General features: G+C 37.0%; 1 protein-coding gene across 3 annotated transcripts in view; it reads right to left on the bottom strand.

The window, feature by feature from the left end:
* Positions 1-27,314, bottom strand: part of ELP3 (elongator acetyltransferase complex subunit 3) — a 100,051-nt gene that overhangs the window by 41,907 nt on the left and 30,830 nt on the right. For 2 of the 3 annotated variants that reach the window (XR_007151744.1, XM_047857057.1), the window contains exons 8-10: positions 13,561-13,722; positions 11,041-11,173; positions 415-605 (exon numbers count right to left, since the gene is read on the bottom strand). Coding sequence is in view for 2 of the 3 variants with exons in the window: in XM_047857057.1 (XP_047713013.1) it covers positions 415-605; positions 11,041-11,173; positions 13,561-13,722 (486 nt within the window). In the remaining variant the exon portion in view is untranslated. Of the gene's footprint in view, positions 1-414; positions 609-11,040; positions 11,174-13,560; positions 13,723-27,314 lie in introns of all 3 variants that reach the window. The other variant, XM_047857058.1, reaches the window with a different exon arrangement.

The following is a 27,314-nucleotide window of genomic DNA, read 5'->3' as shown; positions in this document are numbered from 1 at the left end:
TAAGATACTGGCAAAGTGGCTTGAACACACTGTCCTTTCATTTCCATCCCTATGTACTTACAGCATTCCAGGGTCCCATTTTTGATTAAAAAAATTTTCAAACCCCTCAATATTAAATCAGACTATTCTCATTTTAGAAATTATGAACAAGGGGTGCCTGGGTGGCTTAGTTGGTTAAGCATCAGACTTTGACTCAGGTCATGATCTCATCATTCTTTGTAGGTTTGAGCCCTGTGTCGGACTCTGTACTGACAGCTCAGAGCCTAGAGCCTGCTTTGGATTGTGTCTCCCTTTTTCTGCCTCTCCCCCGATTGCACACTGTTTCTCTCTCTCAAAAATAAACATTAAAAGAAAAAAAGAAACTGTACACAGACTCATCACTGATTATTTCTGGCAGAAAAGATAACACACTACCTCTGCACTCGGTACACTCGAGTCCATGGAGGCACAAGAGCAAGGATCCGAGCCACCAATTCGATCAGGTCACTAGGAGAATAACTTTTATATCTTCCTGATTTCCAGAGCTCATAAAGCCCAGTTCCACGAATCACCAGGGTAGGGTAGAGTTTCAAACCATCAGGACGAAAAGCAGGGTTCTCAAAAAACTCCTGTGAATGGAGAACAGAAAATTACCACTCTGTTAGTTCTGCAGAGATTGGTGAAGTTTCGGTGGTCAAGTTTCAGTCCTGGGCCAAGTTCTCTCACATACCTACACAGTCCTTAGACTGCTTTTCCTTTCCATCAAGGGAGAGGATGCAGACAGAACAGAAACTCATTGTTTTCACAGCCTCACTGAAGCAAGCTGTGTGTGTGCTGGGTTACAAAGCCCTCGTTAATCCAGCCCCTGTCTACTGCTGCAGTCTCAGCTCCTGCCACCCTCACCACCTTGCCTTTCTGCCTTTGCGAAGGCAATTTCCTCTGCCTGGAAAGGACATCAATTTTATTTCATCTAGCTAATCTTCAGGTCTCAGCATGAATGCCAATTCTTCAGAGAGGCCTTCCTGACCTTCAAATACAAGCTGCCTCTCTTAAAAAATATTATATTGTATTCTATATTACTGCTTGCTTAATATCATCACACTGATAATTTATCTGATGCCTGCCTTCACCTCTAGACTGTTTCTTTCCTTAATAATAGATTTAATTGTTTAAACTTCTAAAAAGTTGTGACAGAAATCATCACTTGCCTGCAAAACCTAAAATGCTTACCAAACAGCCCTTTGTAGGAAAAGTATGCCAATCCCTGGATATGACTATTTTGTCTTCAGGCCAGCTGGCACTGTTCCTAACCTGGGATACACACTATTTGTTATCTAGACACTGAGAAATACATCTAATTTATCTACTCTGACATAGTCATTTCCTGTACTATATCATCCCAGCTGGCTTTATTTGGGAATAAAGCAAGGAGACACCACGCATTACCCTTTTCATGACTTTGCACTGCTCATTTGCTTTTAATTTTGCACAATGTGTGATGGAGGAATGAAGGTGGACTCAGTTTCCTCTAACTCCATCCTGGCATTAATATCTATAAAGCCAGCCGTACTGCACCTTGTGAAACCATAACAATGCTTTTTATTTCGTGCTACATTCTTGCCAAGGTTTCCATTGCTTAACTTGCTTTTCAAAGAAATGTAACTATAGACTTTTCGATCTCTCTCATTGATTTGTGTAATATTCTTAAATGCCGTATTCTTTGTGCATCATTTGGTCCTAGGGATATTCTTCTGTAATTGCATGTAATTTTCCCTGTAACATTTTTATATTAAAGATTCACCAGGCCTTTGATAGTTTATAGCCACCCAAAAGAATACATATGCAAGTCATTCTGTACCAAGTTTTGAATCCATATTGGAACATGGTATTTCAGAGGAGCAGTTCAGGTGCTTATATGATAAGTTTAGAAGGTAGATGGGCTGATAAGAATGATGATAGACGAAACTGGTTCTGGACTTCTGGCTAAACATGGAGAATTAAAATATGTGTTTCCTTCTTTTCCCTCCAAAACCACAGTAAAATAACAGAGATGATTTTTTCAAAAAGTATAAATCTAGAAGAACAAAGAGAATATCAGAGGAGATGAAGGTGGAGGGGAGAGAGGACTGGCCCAGTGATGGTAATAAATTTTTGAAAGACAAAAATGAAGACTGGTAAATGACTTTGCAAGTATAGAAAACTGTAAACAAAGTATTTGCAAAAGGGGATACCAATGAAAGACCAGCTCAGTCACACTACAGTCCCAGAAAGGCTCATGAGTCAAAAGTACCAGGAACCAGGTAGGATAGAAGCAATCATGGCATTAAAGTGTATACATGGAGGGATTTATCCCTTATTCCTTTGCCCTTCCCAAAAGAGTTCTACCTATTTGTTCCCTGAAGAAACTGCTGGATTCTGAAATTCCAGGTACAAAGGAAAGTCTGGGTGGGGATAAAGGCTGAAAACAGGGAGATTAAGTGAAAGTCAGCACACTGACTAGTGGATTCCCTGCCTTACTCCCCTGATGCCAGCAGTCAATTTTCTATGACCTATTCATACTGCCAGCCCCCAAACAGGAAGTTCGAGAGTTCATCTCTGGATTAATCAAATGGCCCTAAATAAGAGTTCAAGATACTGACATTCAAGTACTGCTCTTTTAGTCCCTTACTTTTAAAGTATGACCATTTGGCTAAGGATCACCAGAAACTTGTGGAAAGCCTAGAAAAGAAAGGGCAGAACAAAACAAAAACAAAAACAAACAAAAAAAAAAAAGGAACTGAGAGGAAAGAGGCATTGTGTAAAGGAGAATAAAACTTAAAAAAAACAAAAACAAAAACCTTTATAATTTCTTCAGAGAGATAAGAGAAAATATATTACATCCATTAAACAAGAATAAAATGCTAGAGAAAAATCAAACAACCAGGATGTAAGAAAGAACTTTTGAAAATCAAAGCCATTACAAAAATTAAAACGTATTAGAAAAGTTGAAAGATAAAGGTGAGAATATAAGAAGAAAGCAGGAAAAAAAGGACAAATAGGTAAAAAATATATGAAAATTCTTGATGACGAATGTGAGATCTAACATTTGCTTAAGAGGAGTTTTAGGAAGAGAACACAGAAAATGAAAGGGGAAAATTATCCAGTGGTACAACAGATGACAGACCCTTCAAAATCTAGCACAATTAGTTAAAAAAAAACCTCTTGCTAAGATACATTACTGTGGAATTTCACAACATATGGGATAAAGACAATCTCCTAAAATATTCCAGAGTAAAAAACAAACAAACCCATCCAGGTTACATACATTATAGGATTAAAGAGTAAGGAATATAGGATGAGGAATAAAAAAGATATTGTGCTCCTTAAGAGCAGTACTAAAAGCTGCACGGCAGTGGTGCAATGCCTTAAAAAAATTATTTTACAGAATTCTGTAAGTGTGAAGATAGAACAGAGCCATTTTTTAGCACGCAAAAGGCTTACTTCCCATGATGAATTCTTCCTCAGGAAGCTGCTGGAAAATGTATTTTAGTAAAGTCAAGGAATAAACCAATAAATAGGGTTAACTTGGAATCCAGAAAACAAAGTATCCAAGCCACAAGAGTGGTGACAAGAAGCCCTCAAAGAGGACACTTGTGAAGTAGGCACAGAGAACTGCCAGTTCAGTTTGGAGTTGGAAGAGGGGACATCCAGGAGTCACGGTGCTAGCCTAAAAAATTAACTGACAGAATATCTAATCAGTTAGGACACTGACAGAGAGGCTTTACCATTGGGTGGGTACATTTGAAAGTTACAGGTGCACAGAGAACAAGGTAAATAATAATTAAAAAAAAGACAACTGTTAACTCTAGAAAGAAACAAATGGTTGTTCAAGAAAAGAACGTTAGTATATTTCATGGCTCCATGTCAGTAATCATTTAGGTAAAAACTGTAACGTAAACATTGACCATTAACTACTAATGTAACTAAAATAGTGATGTAACAATATTGGGAGAATGGGAGCAGAGTATTAAAGAATGAACTTCCCAAAGACTATAACAGAAAGACACGAGAATCGATCTAAAACTGACAATCAGGAAAAAAGCAATCCAAGCCTGGTGGTAAGAAATATAGAAGTAAATACCAGGGCAACAACCCCAGCTACAACAGTTGAAAGTGGCAGAGGACTACTGTGTTTGTCATTTTATTATGTAACAACTTTTCTATGCTAGGGATAAAAAACTGAATAAACGTCATTCTGGCACCACGTGAATGGCAAGTAGAAGGGAACATGGCTAGTGGCAGGGCGACTTAGCTGAGGAGCCGTTTCACTGTGCAGGTGAGCTGAGGAAAGTATGAACACCAGTTGCGGCAGTGGGATGAAGAGGACGTGACGACAGCTTTGAAAGATACGCAGAGGGAGAAAGTGACAGAATGTCCCGTGGAATTCGACTCAGGGTATGAGGGGACGATCACAGCAGCAAAGATTTACTGAGCACTCACTATGTGCCAGGAACTTTTCTAAATGTGTTGCATGTATTTTCTCAGCCAATCTTCATAATAGGTTGATACTATAATGAATATCATTTTTGAGATGAGGAAACTGGGGAACAAAGCAGTCAAAACAGTCTGCTACTAAGTGGTGGGGCCAGGATTCAAACTGGACAGTCTGGCTCCAGAGTCCAAATATTCTCTACTTGCTCCTGAATGGTTCCTGAATTTCTGACTAGGGAGAGTATATGGATAAAGGGGCCACCAACTATGATAGGAAATACAAGAGGAAGGGGGAACAGATAAATATGTCTACACTGGACATACTAAGTTCTAATTACATGTATGACATCTGGTACTAGTTGAAGAGTATTAAGTAACTGGTCCTAGGAGCCTAAGTCTTCAGGCTGGAGAGAAAATGAGGCTCACTAAAGCATACGTGGTCAAGTTAGAACAACAGAAGAAAGGTAAGCATACAGAACAGAGCAAAAGATGGAACCTACATCTAAATGGAGGGAAGAAAAAGAAGATAGGGCAGAAAGAGGAATAGTCCTGGAGGTAAGAAGAGAGCCAGGAGATAGCAGAATCACAAAAGCCAGGGAAATGAGAATCCCAAAATGGAGACACTCTTTAACAATAACAAATGTTAAGACTGAATAACATGACAGGAGAGAAATATTCTTTGCGTTTGGAGATTAGGAAGTATTTTACAACATTTGAGAGAAGAGTTTCAGTGGGAGGTGGAAGCCAGATTGCAGCGGATTTGAGAAATGAAGGGGAGGAGGAGACAGAGACACTGGAGTGTTTGTAAAATGACCTGGGTGCACTCAAGGAAAAGAAAAGAGGGTATTGCTGTCTTTCACTGTAGTCACAATTTGACTTTTAAAATGAGACATGTATTCCTTTGATACAACTAAAACATAACTAAAAACAGAAAGAGGTTTAAAGTTTTGTTTAAAAAAAACCTCAAAATGGATAAAGGACCTGAATGTGAGACAGGAAACAATCAAAACCCTAGAGGAGAAATCAGGAAAAAAACCTCTCTGACCTCAGCCGCAGCAATTTCTTACTTGACACATCTCTAAAGGCAAGGGAATTAAAAGCAAAAATGAACTATTGGGACCTCATGAAGATAAAAAGCTTCTGCACTGCAAAGGAAACAAGCAACAAAACTAAAAGGCAACCGACAGAATGGGAAAAGATATTTGCAAATGACATATCGGACAAAGGGCTAGTATCCTAAATCTATAAAGAGCTCACCAAACTCCACACCCGAAAAACAAATAACCCAGTGAAGAAATGGGCAGAAGACATGAATAGACACTTCTCTAAAGAAGACATCCAGATGGCCAACAGGCACATGAAAAGATGCTCAACGTCTTTCCTCATGAGGGAAATACAAATCAAAACCACACTGAGATATCACCTCACGCCAGCCAGAGTGGCTAAAATGAACAAATCAGGAGACTATGGATGCTGGAGAGGATGTGGAGAAATGGGAACCCTCTTGCATTGTTGGTGGGAATGCAAACTGGTGCAGCTGCTCTGGAAAACAGTGTGGAGGTTCCTCAAAAAATTAAAAATAGACCTACCCTATGACCCAGCAATAGCACTGCTAGGAATTTACCCAAGGCATACAGGAGTGCTTATGCATAGGGGTACATGTACCACAATGTTTACAGCAGCACTTTCAACAATAGCCAAATTGTGGAAAGAGCCTAAATGTCCATCAACTGATGAATGGATAAAGAAATTGTGGTTTATATATACAATGGAATACTACTTAGCAATGAGAAAGAATGAAATCTGGCCATTTGTAGCAACGTGGATGGAACTGGAGAGTGTGATGCTAAGTGAAGTAAGTCAGGCAGAGAAAGACAAATACCACATGTTTTCACTCATATGTGGATCCTGAGAAACTTAACAGAAGACCATGGGGGAAGAGAAGGGGAAAAAAAAGCTAGAGAGGGAGGGAGGCAGACCATAAGAGACTCTTTTTTTTTTTTCTTTCAATATATGAAGTTTATTGTCAAATTGGTTTCCATACAACACCCAGTGCTCATCCCAAAAGGTGCCCTCCTCAATACCCATCACCCCCCCCCCCCCGCCCATAAGAGACTCTTAAAAACTGAGGGTTGATGGGGGGTGGGAGGATGGGGAAAGTGGGTGATGGGCATTGAGGAGGGCACCTGTTGGGATGAGCACTGGGTGTTGTATGGAAACCAATTTGAGAATAAATTTCATATTAAAAAAAATAAAGTTTTGTTAAGATCCAACTTGACTTGTATTTCAACATCATTCAGGTCACACACAGTCATTCACAGTCAGACTTCCCGTCACCTAGAAAAGCTAAGACAGAAAGATGCCATGGAAGGGGTGCTTACCTAAGATCTTGGAGACTCACCACTGACTAACAGTTACTTAATCTCATGAAGCCTGTTTCCTCAACTGAGGAGACTATAACAGGTGGTCTTTTCTGATATAATATTCTTCTTAACCTGTACCCTATGACACTATCTTAAGTAATAAGCCTTTAAAACAAGGCATTAAAAACAAAACAAATAAGAAATGCCTCTAGCCATCCCTGCCAAACAATAACTTAATCACATTGGCTTTGGGGGGAAAAACAGCTCAGTGGGGGTGGGGGGGGAGCTTGTGAGTGTCCAGCATTAATGGACTTTGAAAGACTTCTGGTAACTGAGAGGAGATTCTGAAGAGAAATTTTTCCTAAAGAGAAATAGACATTCTTCATGAATTTTTAGCAATCTTAGCTTGGATATCCAAGAGCAGTCTAATTTTTAAATTAATAAAACACCAAACCAGCTAAAAGTTATTTTGAGTAATAAGTAAGCTCTATCTGAGGATAGGTGGAAAGGGAGAAGTTAAGAAAAAAGAAAACTTCATTTCTGAGTTACTGGAAAATAGAAGTAAATGCTATGTATCACACACAGCTATAAGCTGTGCACCTACCACTGGATGAGAGTGTGAATTTGCAATAAACAGACACTAAGAGTAGTGACCCAGAAATGACCTAAACAACCAGGTGTAAGATCTAGCCAATTTATAACACGTATACTGTAAGCATACAACCCAAGATACAGCTGTGATAATCTCAGCAGGTTGGGTAGTAGCTTTATGGATCCGTGCCAGGAAAGGCTACCCTGTCCTCTACAGAGATAACATTTTGTAGACTTGTGTAATTATACCAGCAGAACCCCGATTTAGCAACCTTTCCTATGGAACAAAACACATTAAGGAAAATATATCTGTGGGTTGCTAATGATGTGACAATAAAATAAAGTAGGGAAAATGGGGCGCCTGGGTGGCGCAGTTGGTTAAGCGTCCGACTTCAGCCAGGTCATGATCTCGCAGCCCGTGAGTTTGAGCCCCGTGTCGGGCTCTGGGCTGATGGCTCGGAGCCTGGAGCCTGTTTCCGATTCTGTGTCTCCCTCTCTCTCTGCCCCTCCGCCGTTCATGCTCTCTCTCTGTCCCAAAAATGAATAAATGTTGAAAAAAAAATTAAAATAAATAAATAAATAAATAAAGTAGGGAAAAAAGTTTTAAAGTATAAAATTTTACTGCCTACTAGTTCAGGAAAGGTTGTGAATTCCAAATAGACCCAAACAAGAATTCCTAAACAAAAACTAGTTTTAAAAGTTTTATGTGAATTTTTATTGGAGTGTATCTTACATACAGAAAAGTACACAAACTTCAAGTGTACATCTTGACAGATTTTTATAAATCATGTAACCAGCACCCAGATACTCAAATTAAGAAAAATCGTATCAAAACCTTAGAAAGGCCACCTCATACCTATTTCCAGTTACAATTCCACCCAAAGTTTTTAGACTTCATATTTACAGAAATGTGTGTTAGGTGGTCTTTTGGATCTGTTTTCTTTTGCTCAATTTTATGTTGAAGAGAGTCAGTCATATTGTTGCATAAGGTTGTAATTATTTTTTTATAGTATTTCATTGTATGACTACATCACCATTTACACATTCTCTTGTTAATGGACACTTGGGTTCTTGTTGCTCTGATATTACCAACAGTACTTTGTAACCATGACTTTTGGTAAATATATGTGGGCATTTCTGCTGAGAATACACCTAGGAGTACAATTCCTAGGACATGGGTATGCATATGTTCATAATTAGCAGATAATGTCAAACAGTTTTTTTTACCATGATATACCAATATAAATTTACTGCCACAAGCAGTAAATGAAGAAAGAGTTCTAGTTGTTCCATACTCTTACTAACACTTGATTTTGTCTTTTTTCATTTTACCTCTTCTTAGCTTTGCTGGTAAGAATACAATAGGAACGCATCATAGTTTAAAATTTCATTTCTTTGAAGATTAATGACTTTAACAACTTTTAAATATGTTTACTGGCTGTTCAAATATTTCTGTAGTAGTGCCTGTTCAAGTGTTTTTGCCCATTCTCTTATTGAGCTTTCTGCTTTTTTCTTATTGATTTGTAGAAATTATTTAAGATGATATTAAGTTAATTTTGCAGAAAATTTTTCTCTACAGAGAAACCGGATTTCTCATGTTAGGTCTATTTTGTCACTCATTTATGTGCTGGGATGTAGTCAGAAAAGAAATAATATAGTGTTCATATTCTCTTTGAGTTTTTCTGAAAAGATTACAAACAAGGAAGACAGATCTGTTTACATGAAGAGTTATCTTTGCAATATTATCACTGAACTTTTCTTTATTTTGAAGACACTAAGGAAAATGAATAGTAAGGCTCCACTATTTGCTATTATTTGAAACATGCCATAATTTTTTCCCCAAGGATACTTAAAGTTATGAATTCTAGCTATATCTCTGATTAACCTAAGAGCTGTGCTAAAGAAAAGTGTTTCAGAGGATTTTTAGGCCTGAAGCCTGAGTACCTGGCTATTAACTACTGAGGAGAGGTTATTAGATTCAAAATCTACTACACAGCTAACACGGGGAAATTAGTAACAGGGACATTTATGAATTAGTACTATCTTCAGTTGTAATTCATGGGCTTAAAAATAAAAAAAATTTTAAAGGAAAGAAAGAATTATTAATGTCACAAGTAAGGCAAAGTGAATTCCATTTTTCTAAATAGAGTAAAATATTTTTGTGAATAAAATAACTTAATACTTTCATCCTCTTCTCTCCAAGAATATCCCTAAGGCACTTTCCCTATCTGAGAATCTAAAGGAAAAAAAAAAAAAAGTTCTTACCAATCTCATTTCCCAACATGTGACAGAGAGTAAAAACAAACAAAAACCCAGCCAACCCGGAGTTAGATATTAAAATATCAAAGAAGAGAAAACCCAGAAAAAAACCCAAACATTTTCTTTCACTATTTAAGGAAATCCTGAAAGAGAAAGGCAGTTCTAAATTCAGAAGCATCTGAAGAAATCATAAATAAATAGGATGGATTTGATAGCAGATACAAAAGTGAAAGGCCCAAGACAGGCTGGGTAAAAATACATGTAACAACTATAAAAACAAACAAACAAGGAATCTATAATGTCCTCACCTAGAAAGTTCATCTAAATTAACATTAAAAATAGTCATATCCAATAGAGTAATTGGTCAGAGAACAAAAATGCACAATTCTAAAAAGATGAATTATGATTATTGCATGCAAACCTAAAAAGCGTATTAATATAATTACAAAATACAAGTTGAAATAACATTTTTATCCACTAAATTAGCAAAGATAGAAACATTATACGGAGAGACTCTTGAAGTGTTTATACCTTTACCTGACAATTCTACTGCAGGGAATTTATCCTAACGAAACAGTCCTAAATACTACAAAAAGTTATAGGCATCAAATTGTTTACCTGCAGTGCTATTTACAATACAAAAAACTGGTAATACCTTCAATTTAAAAAGTTTGGAAGTAGTTAAGCAAAGTAAGGCATATTTATTCAATGGAAATTAAGCACACATTTAAATATGTTAACATTGACTAACACAGATAGATGCTTATATAACATTAAGTGAAAAAGCAATTAAAATAATTACTTATCATATATATGCCAGTTTGTCTGTGTGTGTGTGTGTGTATATGTCTGTGTGTATATCTATATCTATCTATCCATATATATACGTCTGTGTGTATATCCCTCTGAAAAGCCTAAGCATAAAAAAATCCTAGAAGGAAGTACATTAAAATGTTAGAGTTTTAAATTTTTTTTTTTTTTTCAACGTTTATTTATTTTTGGGACAGAGAGAAACAGAGCATGAACGGGGGAGGGGCAGAGAGAGAGGGAGACACAGGATCAGAAACAGGCTCCAGGCTCTGAGCCATCAGCCCTGAGCCTGACGCGGGGCTTGAACTCACAGACCGCGAGATCGTGACCTGGCTGAAGTCGGACGCTTAACCGACTGCGCCACCCAGGCGCCCCTAAAATGTTAGGGTTTTATTTGGTGTGGGCACTGTGAAGAATGACTCTTCTTTGTTTACAGTGTTCTACTCTTCCATAATGAGGACATATTGCTTTAATAATGGGGGAAACATTAGCAGCAAATAATCACAAAGAGCAGAGGGGGTAGAAGCAGCATGCAGAGGCAGTCTAAATCAGCCTGGTTGAAGACAACACTTACTGTAAACTGTTCAATGTCCCTCTCTAGTCCCACATTTGGCAGATCAGGCATCATATGAGCCACGACTTTGAAACCAGAATCCTTGGCCAGGTGAAATGACTCGCAGACTGCCTTCACAGTGTGGCCCCTGAGGAAAGAAAATTCACTACCTGTTACACAAATAAAAGGGCAAGAAGGTTAACACAAGAAACAGAGGAAAAACGATCTATAACAGTGGTTTTATAATGAAGACTAATATGGTTGGGGAATAAAAATCTCAGAAAATCATTTTTATGTCTCTATCTCTGAGAAGGCCTGGAAATAAATCATTTCACTTCTGAGATATTTCTCAGAAATTCCTCATGTACCTACTCAAGGTTCTGACAGTAAATGGGGTAACCAGAGTTAATGTCTACTAAAATTATTTGGTTTAGCATCATCAGCCAAAGTAAGGTTACTAATATACATATTTAAGTTAAAAAAAAAAAAATAATGGGCTCAAAACCAGGCAGAAGCAGCCTCTTGTGATGCTCTTTCCTCTAAAAACCTTTTGAAATTATTTGTAGAAATAAATTAGGTGTCATAGAGTGACACCTATGTACAAAATAGATTTCACTCTGGTGGTCTGCAAGGTCCTTTAAAAATGAGAAAAGTGAATGATTTAGTGACAGGGCAGAATCATTTGCGGCCAGCTGGATAAATCATCTTAACATTCCAGTATCACATCCAAGTAGGAAGCAAGCCCAAGAACAATTTGGGGCTACTAATGACTGAAGCCCTATGTCAATCCTTTCATCTCCGAGACATTCCCGTTCACCACAAAAAATTCCTAGAAACATGGACTGCAGCCCACTCTGGATGTTCCCACCCATTTCCAATCTCTTTTTGCTAATCATTTCCCAATTTATATGACTAGGCCAGGCCTCTCTCCTGACACACCATCCAAATATCCAGTACTCTAAAACTGTACTGTCAATTGTACAATACCACAGTCTCTAGGCACATAGCCACTCAGTTTATATTAATTAAAATGAAAAATTTAGTTCCTCGTACTACCATATTGGACAGCGTAGGTGTAGAACACCTTTCTTCTTTAACACCTTCTTTAAACACCTTCTTGTTTAAAACAGTCTCTTAACTGGTCTTCCTTCTAGCTTGTTCTTCTTAATCCACTCCCATACTGTGATCCTTACAAAGGGATCTTTCTAAAACATAGGTATGCTCCTATCACAACTTAGTTTAGTCTGTCCTCAGATTAAAGCCCAAACTCCCTGGGCTGACTTCTAAGGCTCCTCATCATTTGGCCACCCTAGCTTACCTTTGCAGCCTCACCTCTTACCACTCTCCTACCTCATGCTCTATGCTGTAACCAACCTAACCTACCCCGAATCCCTGAAATATGCCATGTGCTCAGGAGTTTGCTTGTATGCCTCTTTCCGCTTGAAATAATCTTCCTCTTCCCCACCTAAGTCATACTCTTCCTTTAAGCCTCAGGTCTGACGTCATTCTTTTCAGAAAGCCTTCCTGACCTTCAAGAGACTCTTCCCATCTCCACAGGTACGACCCTTGATCACAGCAGCAGTCAAACCAGTGTTTCCGGTTTAAGACTCCCCCTACAAGAGTGCATTCTACTCAGGTTAATCTTTCTTAAGTCTGATATCTGTGCAATTCTTCCCTGTGTTCAAAAGTATCTAACAGACCTCTATTACCTAAAGGAAAGATTCCTCCCTCCTCAGCCTGGCATTCTTCCTGGTTGTTTCTAAGATGCTGACTGGTATAAGTTTCCCTAGTTCTCTTTACTTCCTTCTCCTACCACAACCCCCAGTCATGTCTGCCCCTCCCAGTAGAGTAGACCCAACTCAACACATACCAATTCCCTGAAGCCTACCTTTACACCTACAGTCAATGATCTGTGCTGCCTAATAAAGTCCTAAAATCTTTTGTTTTTCTCTAATTCACCAATTAATCATAAAGTTCCTTACACAGCTAACCTTTCATGTGTGTCTTTTCTCCCCAACTTAGTGATCTATTTCTAGAGTTCTAGAAGAGAGCTTCATAGGGCTCTATCAATCCTTATTTCTATCCTTCCTTACCTCCCAAATTTCTCAAAACTTACAACCATTGCCCACCAACCTTTCATTACTCTGCCGACTGGCATCTGCTTCACAAAAACTAATCTTTTAAATATCACCTCGACTTCCTTCTTATTCAAACCCATGTTCCTCGCCTTCTCTCCAGCTTTAAACGACTGACCTTGAGCCCTGCCTTCTGCTTTCCATATGGGAAAGGCTGTTTATGACAGGAAGGAATAAGAGCATGTTTACAGGCTACTGGAAAAGAGCCAGTAGAGAAAAGGCTGAAAATCAAGGAATGGGGATGGAATTAAGAGCAGAGATAGAAGAATGACTCTGAGGAGAAGGAAACCTATCCATCCTTCTCTAAGATTGGTAGCAAGGTAGAGAGAATGAGTGTGAACATAGATATAATCAGTGGGAGTAGAAAAAGGCTTGTGCAAAATCATTTGCCCCATCTTACCTGTTGGTATCTCTGGCCACATCTTCATAGACACTCTGTACCCCAATCTCTAGCCTTGTGCAGCCATAGGTCAGCATGTCACCTAAATGCCGCTTCATACAGTAATCTGGTCTGGTCTCAATAGTAATACCGATACACTTTGTGAGGCTTCTCTCAGAATACCTGTAGAGCAAATCTAAAAGTAAACAACTTGCCACACTTTAGGACATTTGCTTCCATTTAAAGGACTGTCTTCTCTTAGTCCTCCCAGTATAAGACAGTTATTAAGAGCATGGCCTCTGGAGCCAGACTGTCTGAGTTCAAATCCTGGCTCTGCTACTTCCTAACTATGCAAGCAGAAATGTTATTAACCTCTCTGTGCTTTGGTTTCATCATCTGCAAAATGAGGCTAATAGTACCCATAGGACTGACATGAGTTAACTAGCATACAGTAGTGTTAGCATCATCATTATCATTCTTATTCTCCCATAGTATGCTGCAACCATAATCTCCTTGCAAGCAGTGATTTCAACTGTGAAAACCCCAGCAACCGTTTTTCATACAAGTGAAAACTATTCTGCCTTACTTACTTCCCAATCCATATTTTACAGTCATATTAAAGAAAAGGAAAAAAAAAAAAGAAGGGGGTAAGGTATGTATAATGATCATAGGAATATTTTAGATAAAATGTCTTCTATATACACACAAGTCATTCTGCCAAGTCTATTAATCTTAGCAATGGTTTACAAAATTAGGAACCATTTTTCTTGTTCACTAACACCAGATATCAAAGTAGTGAATAATACTTTAGATTCAAGCTGCTTGAGTTAATGGCCTTATTGCTGGCCCAAAACCCAGAGATAAAAGTGACCTGCTAAAGGGGCTGCTGATGTGAGGGGATAGGAGCTGACATTTTATAGAGGCCACTGTGGCCAAGCACTATGCTATACGCTCCATCCATATAGAATGCTCCATCAGCTCTATGAAGTGTGTCCTCTCATCTCCATTTCACAGATGAAGAAACTGATGTTCAAAGAGATGAAATACCTTGCCAAGGGCACAGAGCTCATAAAGTCCAAGTCAGGATTTGAAATTGGATCCACCTGACTTCTAAATCCTTATTCTATATTTCACTTTATCCCATTGCTTAGATAATTCAGTATGGAACATCAGACTTCTCTTTTCAACTTCTCTAATGTCCTAGAACCCAATGACTTTTTGGTGCACCCTTCCACGGCTTTCTCAATTTTTGGGGAGGGTGAGGGAAGCCTCTTCTTTTAATTTATTTATTTTTTTCCATTTAATTTCCTTCCTTCCAAAAGAGTTCATAGCTCTTTCTAGAAGTATAAAAATCTTAAAATTTCCACAATTTTGTAACTACTCCTTTAGGTTCATTTCTTCATTGTCAGTAAAAATGGACTCACTTAATAACAGTTATTAACAAAGTTAAGAATCACTGAACTGGGAGGACTAATTCTAAAATCTTTCATTCTCAACATTCAAACTCTTCTGCAGTGTTTATTACTGTATTCTATAAGGTTTTACACAGGATTACCAGAGGCAACAGGACTGAAAGTAAACAAGTAGCCCAAAGTTACTAAAAAAATGTAACATAAGACAGAAAAAGAGCTCAGATTTTATCAAATCTTGCCTAAGACAGGATACCAAATCATTCTGCTTTTTTGAAATGATTAAATCAGAAAGTCTCATGCCTCTCAAATAGGTGGGTACCAAGACCTGCAGTAACAGAAGTACAAATGCCATGGATAAATGTAACCTTCTTTGAATTATCAACTGTTGTGTTTGGGGAAAATTATTTTAAAAAAATTAAAACAAATATTCCAATATTATGGAGAAAGAAAATTACAGGAAGAGTGATTAAGAAAGATGAAAGCAGGAAACTCTAAATTAGTGTATTTAAGAAAGTAAATCAGAATATCTTAGAATCAGGCATTCCAAATTTGCATCACAAACCTATTTTTTTTTTAATGCTTATTTTTTAGAGAGGGAGACAGAGTGTGAGTGGGGGGCAGCGGCAGAGTGAGAGAGGAAGACACAGAATCTGAAGCAGGCTCCAGGCTCTGAACTGTCAGCACTGAGCCCAACACAGGGCTCGAACCCACGAACTGTAAGATCATGACCTGAGCTGAAGTCGGACATTTAACCGACTGGGCCACCCAGGCATCCTACAAACCTCCCTATTAACTGGTAGTGTTATAAAGCCTCCAGTATTTCTTAAAAGGATGCCGCTGAGTTAGGAAGCTCTGCAGCACAACAGTACCTTGCATCACTGGGAAAAAAACTAGAGGGTGGGTAAGTGCAACTTTGTCTAGAGGAAAGAGAAAATTACCAGCTAATCTTTCTATTGCACAGGTCATCTAAGGCATACAGACATACAGAAGAAGCTGCTGCAGGGATGATAGGGTCTCTTCGTAAGTAGGCGGAATATAGTATAAAGACAGAAACAAACCCTATTCTCAATTTAATTCCATTTCAAAAATGTCTTTCCTTCGGGAGGAAATGTCATTACCTTTATCAGGCAAAGAAATGGAGGAATTAAAAAATTATTACAGTTTTTAAAAGCAAACACTTCATGTTCACAAAAAGCTTTTACCATTATATTCTTTTTAGAATTGTATTTTCATTTGAAAAGCAATTAAGCAGAAACCCTTATCAAATTTGAATGATAAAAACAATGAAGCATTGTCCTAAAGAACAGAGTATAAGGTCATCTTTCCTATAAGATCACTGTATTTTTATTAGGATTTTTGTCAATGTTCTTTTTAGGCCTACAGCCACTGAACCTGCCTCTTCATTTAACAGAGGTATAAAGATATTAATGATTGTTCTGTAAATATTTACATACAGGCTTTCAACTAGTCTAAGCAAAATACGGCTTTCATGGCCTGTTCTAACATTCTGTTATTATTTAGGTAGCCATCCAATAGTATGAATCTGTTTTAGTACCTAGTTCAACCCCCATACCTTCCCGGGGTCAACAGAATTCTTAAGCTCTTGAGCACCTAGGAAATGTGCCAAACATTTTCCAACCTTGATCATAAACCCAGGTCTTCTGATTCCAATTCCACTGCTCTTTTTGTGATATTACAGGGTCATCTTAAATAAATCTGGAGACCACCAGTATGGGGCTACACATAAGTGCATCCTACACTTTTTTTGTATGCCACAGTAGTGGCACCAACTACAAAAGATGCTAATATGCTCTGCAAAGCCAAATGTAACTTAATAACTTATGTTGACAGTATTTTTTTACAAGGTTGGGGGGGTTGAGTTGAGATGGGACAATACCTTCAGAATTTAAAGCATGCAAAAACTAAACGCTACCCAGCCTTCAAAACATAACTTAAATTACAGTTCTCCTTCTACAACATCTTCCCAGAGCCTCGCATAACTTTGTAACCCCACTCCCAAAGCATCTTGCCTATGATATGAACACAGTTTGCCATGTTATTTGTGGATGTTTGTGCGTCTAGACAGGAGGTTCTTGGAAGGCAGTAGGCTCGAATACATTTAGAGGTAACTGCTTTAGGGCTTCAGCACTAAAAACTCTCCTTCAATATAAAAAAAATACAAATATGAAGAATGAATAAATGAATCAGGCATAACCAAAGACACAGAAGGTCTCTCTTTACTCCCATGGCAGCCTCTAGATAATTTTGCTGGTTATCTTTCCTCTTACAGAGTCAACCCTAGAAGGTGCCTAGCACTAGACCAGGTATTCTATAGAAAGTAATAATACAGTGGCGCCTGGGTAGCTCAGTTGGTTAAATGTCTGACTCTTGACTTTGGCTCAGGTTATGATCTCACGGTTTGTGAGTTTGAGCCCCACATCAGGCTCCATGCTGGCAGTGTGGAGCATGCTTGGGATTCTCTCTCACTCTCTTTTTCTGCCACTTCCCAGCTCACTCACCCACTCTCTAAGTAAATAAATAAACTTAAAAAAAAGTAACAATACAATAATTCTTGTGCTAGAGATGCTAATCTAGCTGCAAGAAATAAGACACACAGATAAAATCAAGAACTACCTAAGAACAAAGAGCTAAAAGTGGCAGAAATATAAACATACATTATTTCTGGGTTCTATTTATAGGAAGAAAAAAGTGAACTATAATAGTGATTATCCATTGGGTGCCTGGGTGGCTCAGTCAGTTAAGCATCTGAAATGGCTGAGGTTATGATCTCACAGTTTGTAGGTTCCAGCCCCACGTCAGGCTCTGAGCTGACCACCAGGGTCTGGAGCCTGCTTCAGATTCTGCATCTCCCTCTCTCTGCCCCTTTCCGCTCATGCTTGCTCGCTGTCTCTCTCTCTCTCTCTCAAAAATAAGCATTAAAAAAATAAATAAAAATAACTATACCTATTACTAACTCCTTGGCTGAGGGACCCCAAACAAGGGGACACTGAGGGAAGGCGGCAATTCAATGTTAAAGTCTCTGTTATCTTCTGGAAACTACATGAATCACTCCAAGAAGGCTATGGGTATCAAAGACCGCTTCTCATTGCTATCAGTTCGTCGCAGTCCTCTCTAAAAAACCTCTGTAATCAGTAAAGGTGGCTGTATCTTAGTCTAGTCCTGTGTGAAATCTCACTACAGCTCTAGGCCTGAGTTCCTGAAAGTCCTACAGAATCTTTCCTACATAGACCTCAACCTGCTCAAAGCAAACTGCAAAGTAAATAAAAATGGTACATAGATGGAATGTTAATTTTCATTTGTCATAACGTACAAACTCTCTTCTGTATCTACAATCCCAAAATCGGTAAGTGGAATTTATAAACTTCTTTGGGCAACCAAAGATTTGTTTGAATTGCCAAATAACATCTGAGGTTACTGGTACAACTGGTACAATTCCTCAGTAGTAGTGCCACAGAACAAATTCTTTTTGATATAATTATACTTGGAAAATTTCTCAATACAACTTTATGCTCTGTACAATGTTATGCTGGTGATAGTCTAGACTTATGAATGACCGATTTGGGTGTTTGATGATTTAAAAATAATATTTTTTCCTTTTTTTTTTTTTTTTGTTGGGACAGTGGTCAAGTTTGCTTCCTAGATATTGATTGTTATGTCAAATGACCGATAAAATAGTAAGGTTCTACCCAACACACACCAAGGAAACAAACAGAATTTTGATTTTTAAATGAGTACAACTTATGAAAAACTAACCTGATGACTTTGTGTTTTAGAAACTAATCAGGGACCCTTGATCCCTATCATGTTAGCTGACAAAGTTTAAGGTATATTAAAAACAACTCATAACATTTTGGGTTCTGATTCTTGCGACAGCTGACAAGAATGCTATCAGACAGTTAAGAACTAACAGCAAAGCATTATTAATAGACAAAAATCACAGTTATTACACATTCTTTTAACATTACATTCACATTCAAATTTAAGGACTATATTCATAAACGCATTATAGAAAAGTTGTCATTATCAGAAAATGACTGCTATATGAAAAATAACTTGCAAACACATCTTTTAGATAAACATTCTCATTCCAATAAAATTCTTCAAACCACAGAATGTCAGAGAAAGAAGTAATTTTAGAGATAATATAGTCCCACCTTCTCAAGAAAACTAAAACACAGAATACATAAGTGGCTTAAATTAGGTAATAACCTAAGATAATAACAGAAATAAGTCTGGAACCCAAGTCTCCTGATTCTTCATGCACAGTTCTTTACACTATGGTCATTTAATAATGTTTACTTAGTACTTTCTATCCCTAAGACATTGTGCTAGATATAGGCACAATGTGTCTCTTAAGAAAACATTCCCTATTAAAGGAAACAGGGAAAAGGTGCATTATACAGAATTAGACAATAACAGTATTCACTAAAACTATTATTTTTGGCTACTGAAAACCAAAGTGAGGGGATGATTAAAGTAGTAGATGCAAATATATTCGCATCAATAATTACAGTAAATGTTAACAGATTACCCTCCAGTTAAAAGACAATATAAAAATGAGTGAAAACCAAGACTCAACTACTATCGACTGCTGTCTAGAAGAAACCCACTTTCAATATAAAGGCACATATGCGTGGAAAGAAAATGGATGGAAAAGTAATACATAGGGAAAACAGTAAACACATGAAGACTGTAATAAATTAACATCAACTAAAGGAAACTTCAGGGATAAAAACATTTCATAATGATTAAAAGCTTATACATAAGGAAAAACACAGAAATCATAAATATGTATGCACCTAATAACTGAGTCTCAAAATAAATGAAATAAAAATTAACCAAACTGAAAGGAGAAATAGAGAATTCTTCAATCCTGGTTTGAAATTTTAATATCACTCTCTCTTAGCAACCGATGTAACAGAAAAAAGTAACACTGTCAATCACCTGAATTTAACTGATATTTATAGAACATTACATTTAACCAGTGTAACTGATATTTATAGAACGTTACATTGAACCATTGAAAGAATACATATTCTTTCAAATATACATAGTATGTTCACCAAGTGAAACCATATATGCCGGGGCCACAAAATGAGTCTCAATTAAAAAAAACAAAAAACAAAACAGGGGTGCCTGGGTGGCTCAGTCAGTTAAGCATCTGACTTCGGCTCAGGTCATGATCTTGTGGTCCATGGGTTCGAGCCCCACGTCGGGCTCTGTGCTGACAGTTCAGAGCCTGGAGCCTGTTTCAGATTCTCTTTCTTTGACCCTCCCCTGTCCATGCTCTCTCTCTGTCTCAAAAACAAATAAACGTTAAAAAAAAATTAAAAAAAAAAAACAAAAAAAACTTAAAAAAAATAAATTATATAGAATAGGCTCTCTCTAACCCAAATGGCATTAAATTAGAAATTGACAACAAGATATCAAGAAAGACTCGCTTTTGGTAATTTGGAAATTAAAGAACCCATTTCTATATAACTCGTAGGTCAAAAAATATAAAGGACTTAAAAAAATATTTTGAATGGAAAATAATTAAAATACAACATACCAAGGTTTGTGGGATTCTGTCATAATAATGCTTAGAGGAAAAGTTAAAGCATTGAATACTTACATTAGAAAAGAAAAAACGTCTATAATGAAGGCCAAGCCTCTATACCTTACTAAGTCATAGAAAAAGAACCATAAAGTAAACCCAAAGAAAGTAGAAGACAATAATAAAAAAAAAAAAAAGTAAAGCAGAAATCAATGAAATAGAGGACATAAAATCAAAAGTCAGTTCTTTGAAAAGAATAACAAAATTGATAAACCTCTAACTAGATTAATCAAGAAAAAAAGAGAAAACACAGATGATCAGAACCAGGATTGAAAGAAGGGTGATCACTAACATTATATAGACATTAAAAGCATAAAGGGGAATACTATGAACAACTTAATACCAAATAGTTTGACAACTAGGATGAGGTAGACAAATTCCTTGAAAAATACAACTTACCAAAATGGACACAGATGAAACAGAAAATCTGAGTATCTTTCTTTATCTATTAAAGGAATTCAATCAATCATCCAAAATTCTCCCATAAAGAAAACACAGCCCTGGATAATTTTACTGGTCAGTTCTAGCAAACACTTATGGAAGGATTAACATTCATTTTATATGAACATTTAGAAAACAGAGGAGGGGGGACGCCTGGGTGGCTCAGTCAGGTAAGCATATGGCTTGGCTCAGGTCACGGGTTAAAAGTTTGAACTCTGCATTGGGCTCTGGGCTAACAGCTCAGCCTGGAGCCTGCTTTGGATTCTGTGTTTCCCTCTCTCTGTGCTCCTCCCCTGCTTGTGCTCTCTCTCTCTCTCAAAAATAAACAAACAAACAAAAAAGAAAACAGAGGAGGGAACACTTCCTAACATGTTTTATGGGGCTGGCATAATAACACTAATACCAAAACCTAACAAAGAAATTATAAAACAGGAAACTACAGACCACCATCTCTCATGAACATATACACAAAATCCTTTCCAATGTATTAGTAAAATTATATATAAAAAGGATAACACATTATGACCAAACAGGTTTATCCTAGGAATGCAAGGTTAGTTTAATATTAAAAAAAAAAAGTAATCTACATGATCAGAATAAAGAAGGAAAATTATGTGATCATTTGAATAGATACAGAGAAATCATTAGACAATTGAATTAATGATACAACCTCTCAGCAAACTTCTTCAATAAAGGTATCTATAAAAAACCCCTCAAGTAACATTGCAGTTAATACTGCAATATTAAATGTTTCACCTGTATTACTGGGAATAAGACAAAGAAGCTTACTCTCACCACTTCTATTTAACACTGTACTAATGTCCTAGCCATTACAGTAAGGCAAGAAAAAGAAAAGCATGCAAATCCAAAAAGAAAAATTAAAGCTCACTTTATTTGTAAATTAAGTGATTGTTTATGAAGAAAATCCTAGCAGATTTACAAAAACAACTTTTAGAACTACACAGTGAAATTAGTAAGGTAATAGGATACAATGTAACATACAAAAATCAATTACATATTATACACTATTTGTAAAACAATTTGAAAATGAAATTTTTAAGAAGTTCAATTTCTGTAGCATCAACAAACACAAAAATATTTTGACATAAATTTAACAAAAGGCTAACAACATCTCTACACTGAAGATTTCTATGAGAAATTAAAGAAGACTTAAATAAACAAAGAGACAGACGATGTTCATGGATCAGAAGACTCAATATTGTTGTCAATTTTCTCCAAACTGTTCTATAGTTTTAATACAATCCCAATTTTCTCATACTTTTCAGAAGTTGACAAGCTGATTCTAAACTTTACATCGTAGAGATGCAAAGGAAATAGAATATCCAAGACAATCTTGAAAAACAATGACAAAAAAATACTCACAGTACCTGACTTCAAGATATACTATAAAGCTACAATAATCAAGACAGTGTGTTACTGGCATAAGAACTGAGAAATAGATTAGTGGGACAGAACAGAGCCCAGTTCCACATGTACAGTCAATCAGTTTTGACAAAGCCACCAATATAATCCAAATAGGAAAGGGAAGTTTTTAAACAAGCAATATTGAAACAGTATCTACCTCCAAGAGGAAAAAAGAAACCACAAATCCTACCTCACAGTATATATAAAAATTAATCCAAGATAGACCCCAAGTCTAAATAGGCAAGATAAATATAAAAAAAAACTGTAACTGCAGGTAGAAGAAAACACAGGAGAGAATCTTGTCATGTATCTTCTTGGGAGTAAGCACAAGTTTAACAAAAACAATACAGAAAACAATGACTATTAAATAAAAAAATTGCTAAATTAGACTTAATCAAAATAAAAACTTCTACTTAAAGTTGTCCTTAATATAATGAATACTCAAACCACAGACTGGGTTTTCATATTTGTCAAATACAGATCCAACAAAGGACTGGTATCCAGAATTTAAACAGCCCAATAAAAAATGGACAAAAGAGTTTAACAGTTCACAAAAGAAATATATACAGAAAACACAAGCATATAATAAAGTGCTCATCATCATTAGTCATCAAGAAAATGTAAATTAAAGCACAATGAGATACCATTACACACCTACTAGAACAGCTAAAATTAAAAAGACTGACAACACCATATGTTGGTGAGGATGTGGAACAACCAAATGCTCATACATCACTGGTGGGAGTACAAATGTTACAACCACTTTGGAACAATGTCTGGCAGTTTCTTAAAAAATTAAACATATGATGTAGCAATTCTACTTCTAGCTATTACCTAACAGAAATAAATACTATATTCATAGTAAAACTTGTATGAGTATGTTCACTGAAGTTTTATTGTAATAACCACAAGCTAGAAACAGCCCAGTGTCCATCAATAGAATGGATAAACTGTGGTCTATGCATACAGTGGAATACTACTCAGCACTACAAGGTAACAAAGACATACCCAACAACATTGATGAATCTCAAAATATTATGCTCAGTGACAGAAGAGGTACACAGAAGAGTATATACTATATGGTTAATGTGGAAGGGAAAAAAGGAATAATGATTGCCTGTGGGAGGTACAGGTGAGGATTTAATGGGAAGAAGAATGAAGGAACATTCTGGGATGTTCTATATCTTAAAAGAGTTTTGATGCACAGGTATATGCATTTATTAGAACTTGTCAAATGGTACACTTAAGATCTTTGCATTTCATTGTATGTAATTTTGCTTCAAAAGATAGCAACAAATGAACTAGTTAATGATGTACACGATGACATATTTGGAAAGAAGTGTACTGAAGTGTACAACTTACTTCAAAATGCTTAAAAAAAGAGGGATCCATGGAAGGGTACAGAAATGAATAGTTGGATAAGTATGTGATAAAGCAAGTACTGTAGAATCCAGGTGACAAGTATGTAGTACCTGACAAGTTCCTTCAATTTTTATTTGCTTCATATAAGATGCTGGAAGAAAAACAGCATCATAGATGACTGAGATTATTTTAGGTCGGACTGCCAATGTTAAGGATTCTGGTCACCATCCATGAAAATCTGGTTGACCAAGAGAGAGAGTAAAGGCAGTAAATATATAAAGTAAGGGGTGGGGAGTATTAGAGCCAAAGCCCAGAAATGCAAGTCTGAAACCTGCTGGAAATAATGCCCAGGGCACCAAGGCAGAAAATAGTCACTTGCAAGCCTTAGGAGATTTGCTTTTGCTTTCTTCCTAACTTCTGCAAGTCTATGAAACCGTCTTCTAGGCCTAGTATCCAGCAGTAAGCTAGCGCTCTAGCTCTCTAGCTTTTTTCCAAGACACATAAGGACACAGCTGGAGGATTTAAAGTCATTGATGAGGGGCAAAAAAGGAAGGAACGGAAATGAATTAAAAATTCCACTGGGAGAAGGTATGACTCACCCACTCCTTGATGGGTAACTACCCTTCAAAATAGCATCTTTTGAAAACAGCCAAGGAGCATTAAAGATTGAACATAAAACTGCTTCTGGGCAGGACTGATTAAAGAGGAATAAAACTATTTTAAAAGGTTACTCTGAGTTATTTGGCAATATTTATTTGCATTCCGGTGAATGGGTGACTCAGATCCCACTGCCGGTCCTTTTCATCTCCAGAGCTATGATTTTTAGAGGACAATAGTCACCAGTAATTGTTGCTTTCTGGAGACAACTGAAGTCTCAGTCTAGCTGATGGAAATGAGTGATTATCACTTTGCTTGATGTAATGCGCCTTCACAGAAACCCTATACCTGCTTTATCCTTGAACTGTATTTCACTCAGCTTTTCAATTTTTCTATTTGCAAGGATATAGCATACTTTTTGCTACTAACTTGCTGTAAATAATAACCAGGTTCACTTTTGGGGGCTTTTCCTTACCTTAACTTTTAATCTTTTAAGTAAAAAGTAAAATAATCAGGTTTAAACATGGTCTAAACTTTGATTGGATTAGACATAGGATAGCAAAGGAGGCTAACATGAGCTAATAACCTCTAATTTGACCAAATACTGTAACCTTAAACATTGACTCATTCTGTCACTATGTAATTTTTAACCTAATTTAAAATTAGTCTTTTAAATAAAAACCTCTGATACACTAATGAAAGTATTACATCTGTGTAGTCAGCAAGTACAAACAACTAATATCAACTAACACTAAAATAAAAATGAAGTTCATTACTTTACATCTGAAAAAGGTCAGCCACACTGGGTGACCCAAACAGTATTCACAAATACCCTCAGTGAAAGATAATATAAAGAATGGCAAGTTAAAGATCACCTCCAAAAATGTGAAGAAAACATATTATGTACAAAACATAGTATCTCTGGGCTGTTCTTTATTTCACAAAATGTTAACATTAGAAAATGGTTTGCTATGTCTCTAGTTCTATAGTACAAACCAGATTACTATTTCTTTGAACTATATAACAACCTTTCCCTAAAAAACAAAATACCACCTTTATTGTAGGGCGTTAGTAGTAAAAATTTACCTTAACAAAGCCAACAAGATGCCACAAATCAGCTTTTTTTCAGATTATCTCATAAAAGTATAGAGACTAGGAGAAAAGAGCAAAACATGTCAAGTGTGGGTTGGCATGATTCAGTGTAACATTTATGGATGGTTTTAAGGCTCCCAGATTGTACTTTTATTGTTTCCCAAGAGTCATTCATGAGATCTGTTGCAATGAAGGCTCAAATCATATATAAATTTTCATCTGAAAGTAAAGTGTTTGTTGCCCTCTTGAGGTAAATTCAAGAACAGAAACAAAACAACGCTGGCCTTGCCTAGTCCATTACAGAAAGGGGCTTTCTTTTCCAACAGGCTTTTTGGCTTTTTCTACAAACATATCATGATCTGAAGCTGGATAGTTGTAATATAAACTCTATTTTTACCCCAACAACAGACAACTTACAAAAGAAGACACTAGAACATTTCCGTAAAAATAAAATTAAAACTTTACTCCAAGAATAAGCAAAAATTTTTAAGTTTCAATTGATAAAAATGTCAAACTAGCTATATCCTAAAAATTCATTAGGCAGATCTCCAGTTAGCCTAGCTCACCTGACCCAGGGGACCCAAACTATACACTGTGAAAAGCTTTGTGGCAAACTTTTATGGGGGCTGGGAGGGTGGGGCAAGTCCAAGATATGTATATTCAATTCCACTTACTAAGCAAGGTTTTCAGGGTGCCTGGGTGGGTCAATCGGTTAAGCTGTGATCGGCTCAGGCCGATCTCATGATCTGTGAGTTCAAGCCCCAGACTGGGCTCTGCACTGGCAGTGTGGAGCCTGCTTTGGATTCTTCGTTTCCCTCTCTCTCTCTCTGCCCCTCCCCTGCTTGCATACGCGCACACTTTCTCTCTCAAAAACAAATAAACATTTAAAAAAATAAGCAAGGTCTTCAACACAATAACAGCTGCACTGAGAAAAGAGTATATGATATATAAGTGTGGGTACAAAAAGTCAATGGTCTTGTAGATTATCTCACCAGGGAATTCTCAGAGTTAAATGAATTTTAGTAACTCTGAGGTACTGTTGCCATTTCAGTGTCATGGGGCTTTGAACTAATGAAAGTTGTTTTCTCTCAAACTGCATTTTACACTAAGCTACCATTTGATTTTCGGTATTAAGAAGAATGGGTTGGGTTACATCATTATTCCTCTCAAGTTTCAAACACTTCAGCGTTTTACTAAGCATGACTTATATTCATGAATAATCAAGATTTTGAATGAGCAGTAAAAACATGGTTAGGGGTGCCTGGGTGGCTTAGTCAGTTAAGCCCCTGACTCTTGATTTCAGCTCAGGTCATGATCTCATTGTTCGTGAGTTTGAAGTGCGGAGACTACTTGGGATTCTTTCTCTTTCTCTCTCTCTCTCTCTCTGCTCCTCCCCACTTGCTCTCTTTCTCTCAAATATAAATAAACTTAAAAAAAAAAAGTATGGTCACCATCTTATCTTGTTACTAAAGCCCATGTAGGAGGAAGAGATCACACCAGCCAGTTGTTGTTAAAAACCTAGATTTGTGGACATACAATTAACCTACCACATTCTCTAGAGGCAATCAAAGTAGGTTGCTCATACACACTCTCCCAGCTGCTGGACTCTTTACACAGGGCCCTCGAGATACACTTGATAGCCAAAGGTCTCAACAGGGAAAGTAGGAAGGACACAAAAGATGTCCCTTTTCTAAGCCCTACTTAAGTCATTAGCTGTCAGTTTTGACCTATAGATTGATCATTCACACAAAATTCATTCAGACATTTACTTACGGCTACTGTGTATCACAAACCATTTTAATTACGGTGTAATGAAAACCATCCTTAGA

Source organism: Prionailurus viverrinus, chromosome B1 (assembly GCF_022837055.1).
Source record: "Prionailurus viverrinus isolate Anna chromosome B1, UM_Priviv_1.0, whole genome shotgun sequence".
NCBI classification, from domain to species: Eukaryota; Metazoa; Chordata; class Mammalia; order Carnivora; family Felidae; genus Prionailurus; species Prionailurus viverrinus.
Note: the sequence above shows the minus strand (reverse complement) of the source record. Positions and strands in the feature narration are given on the sequence as shown.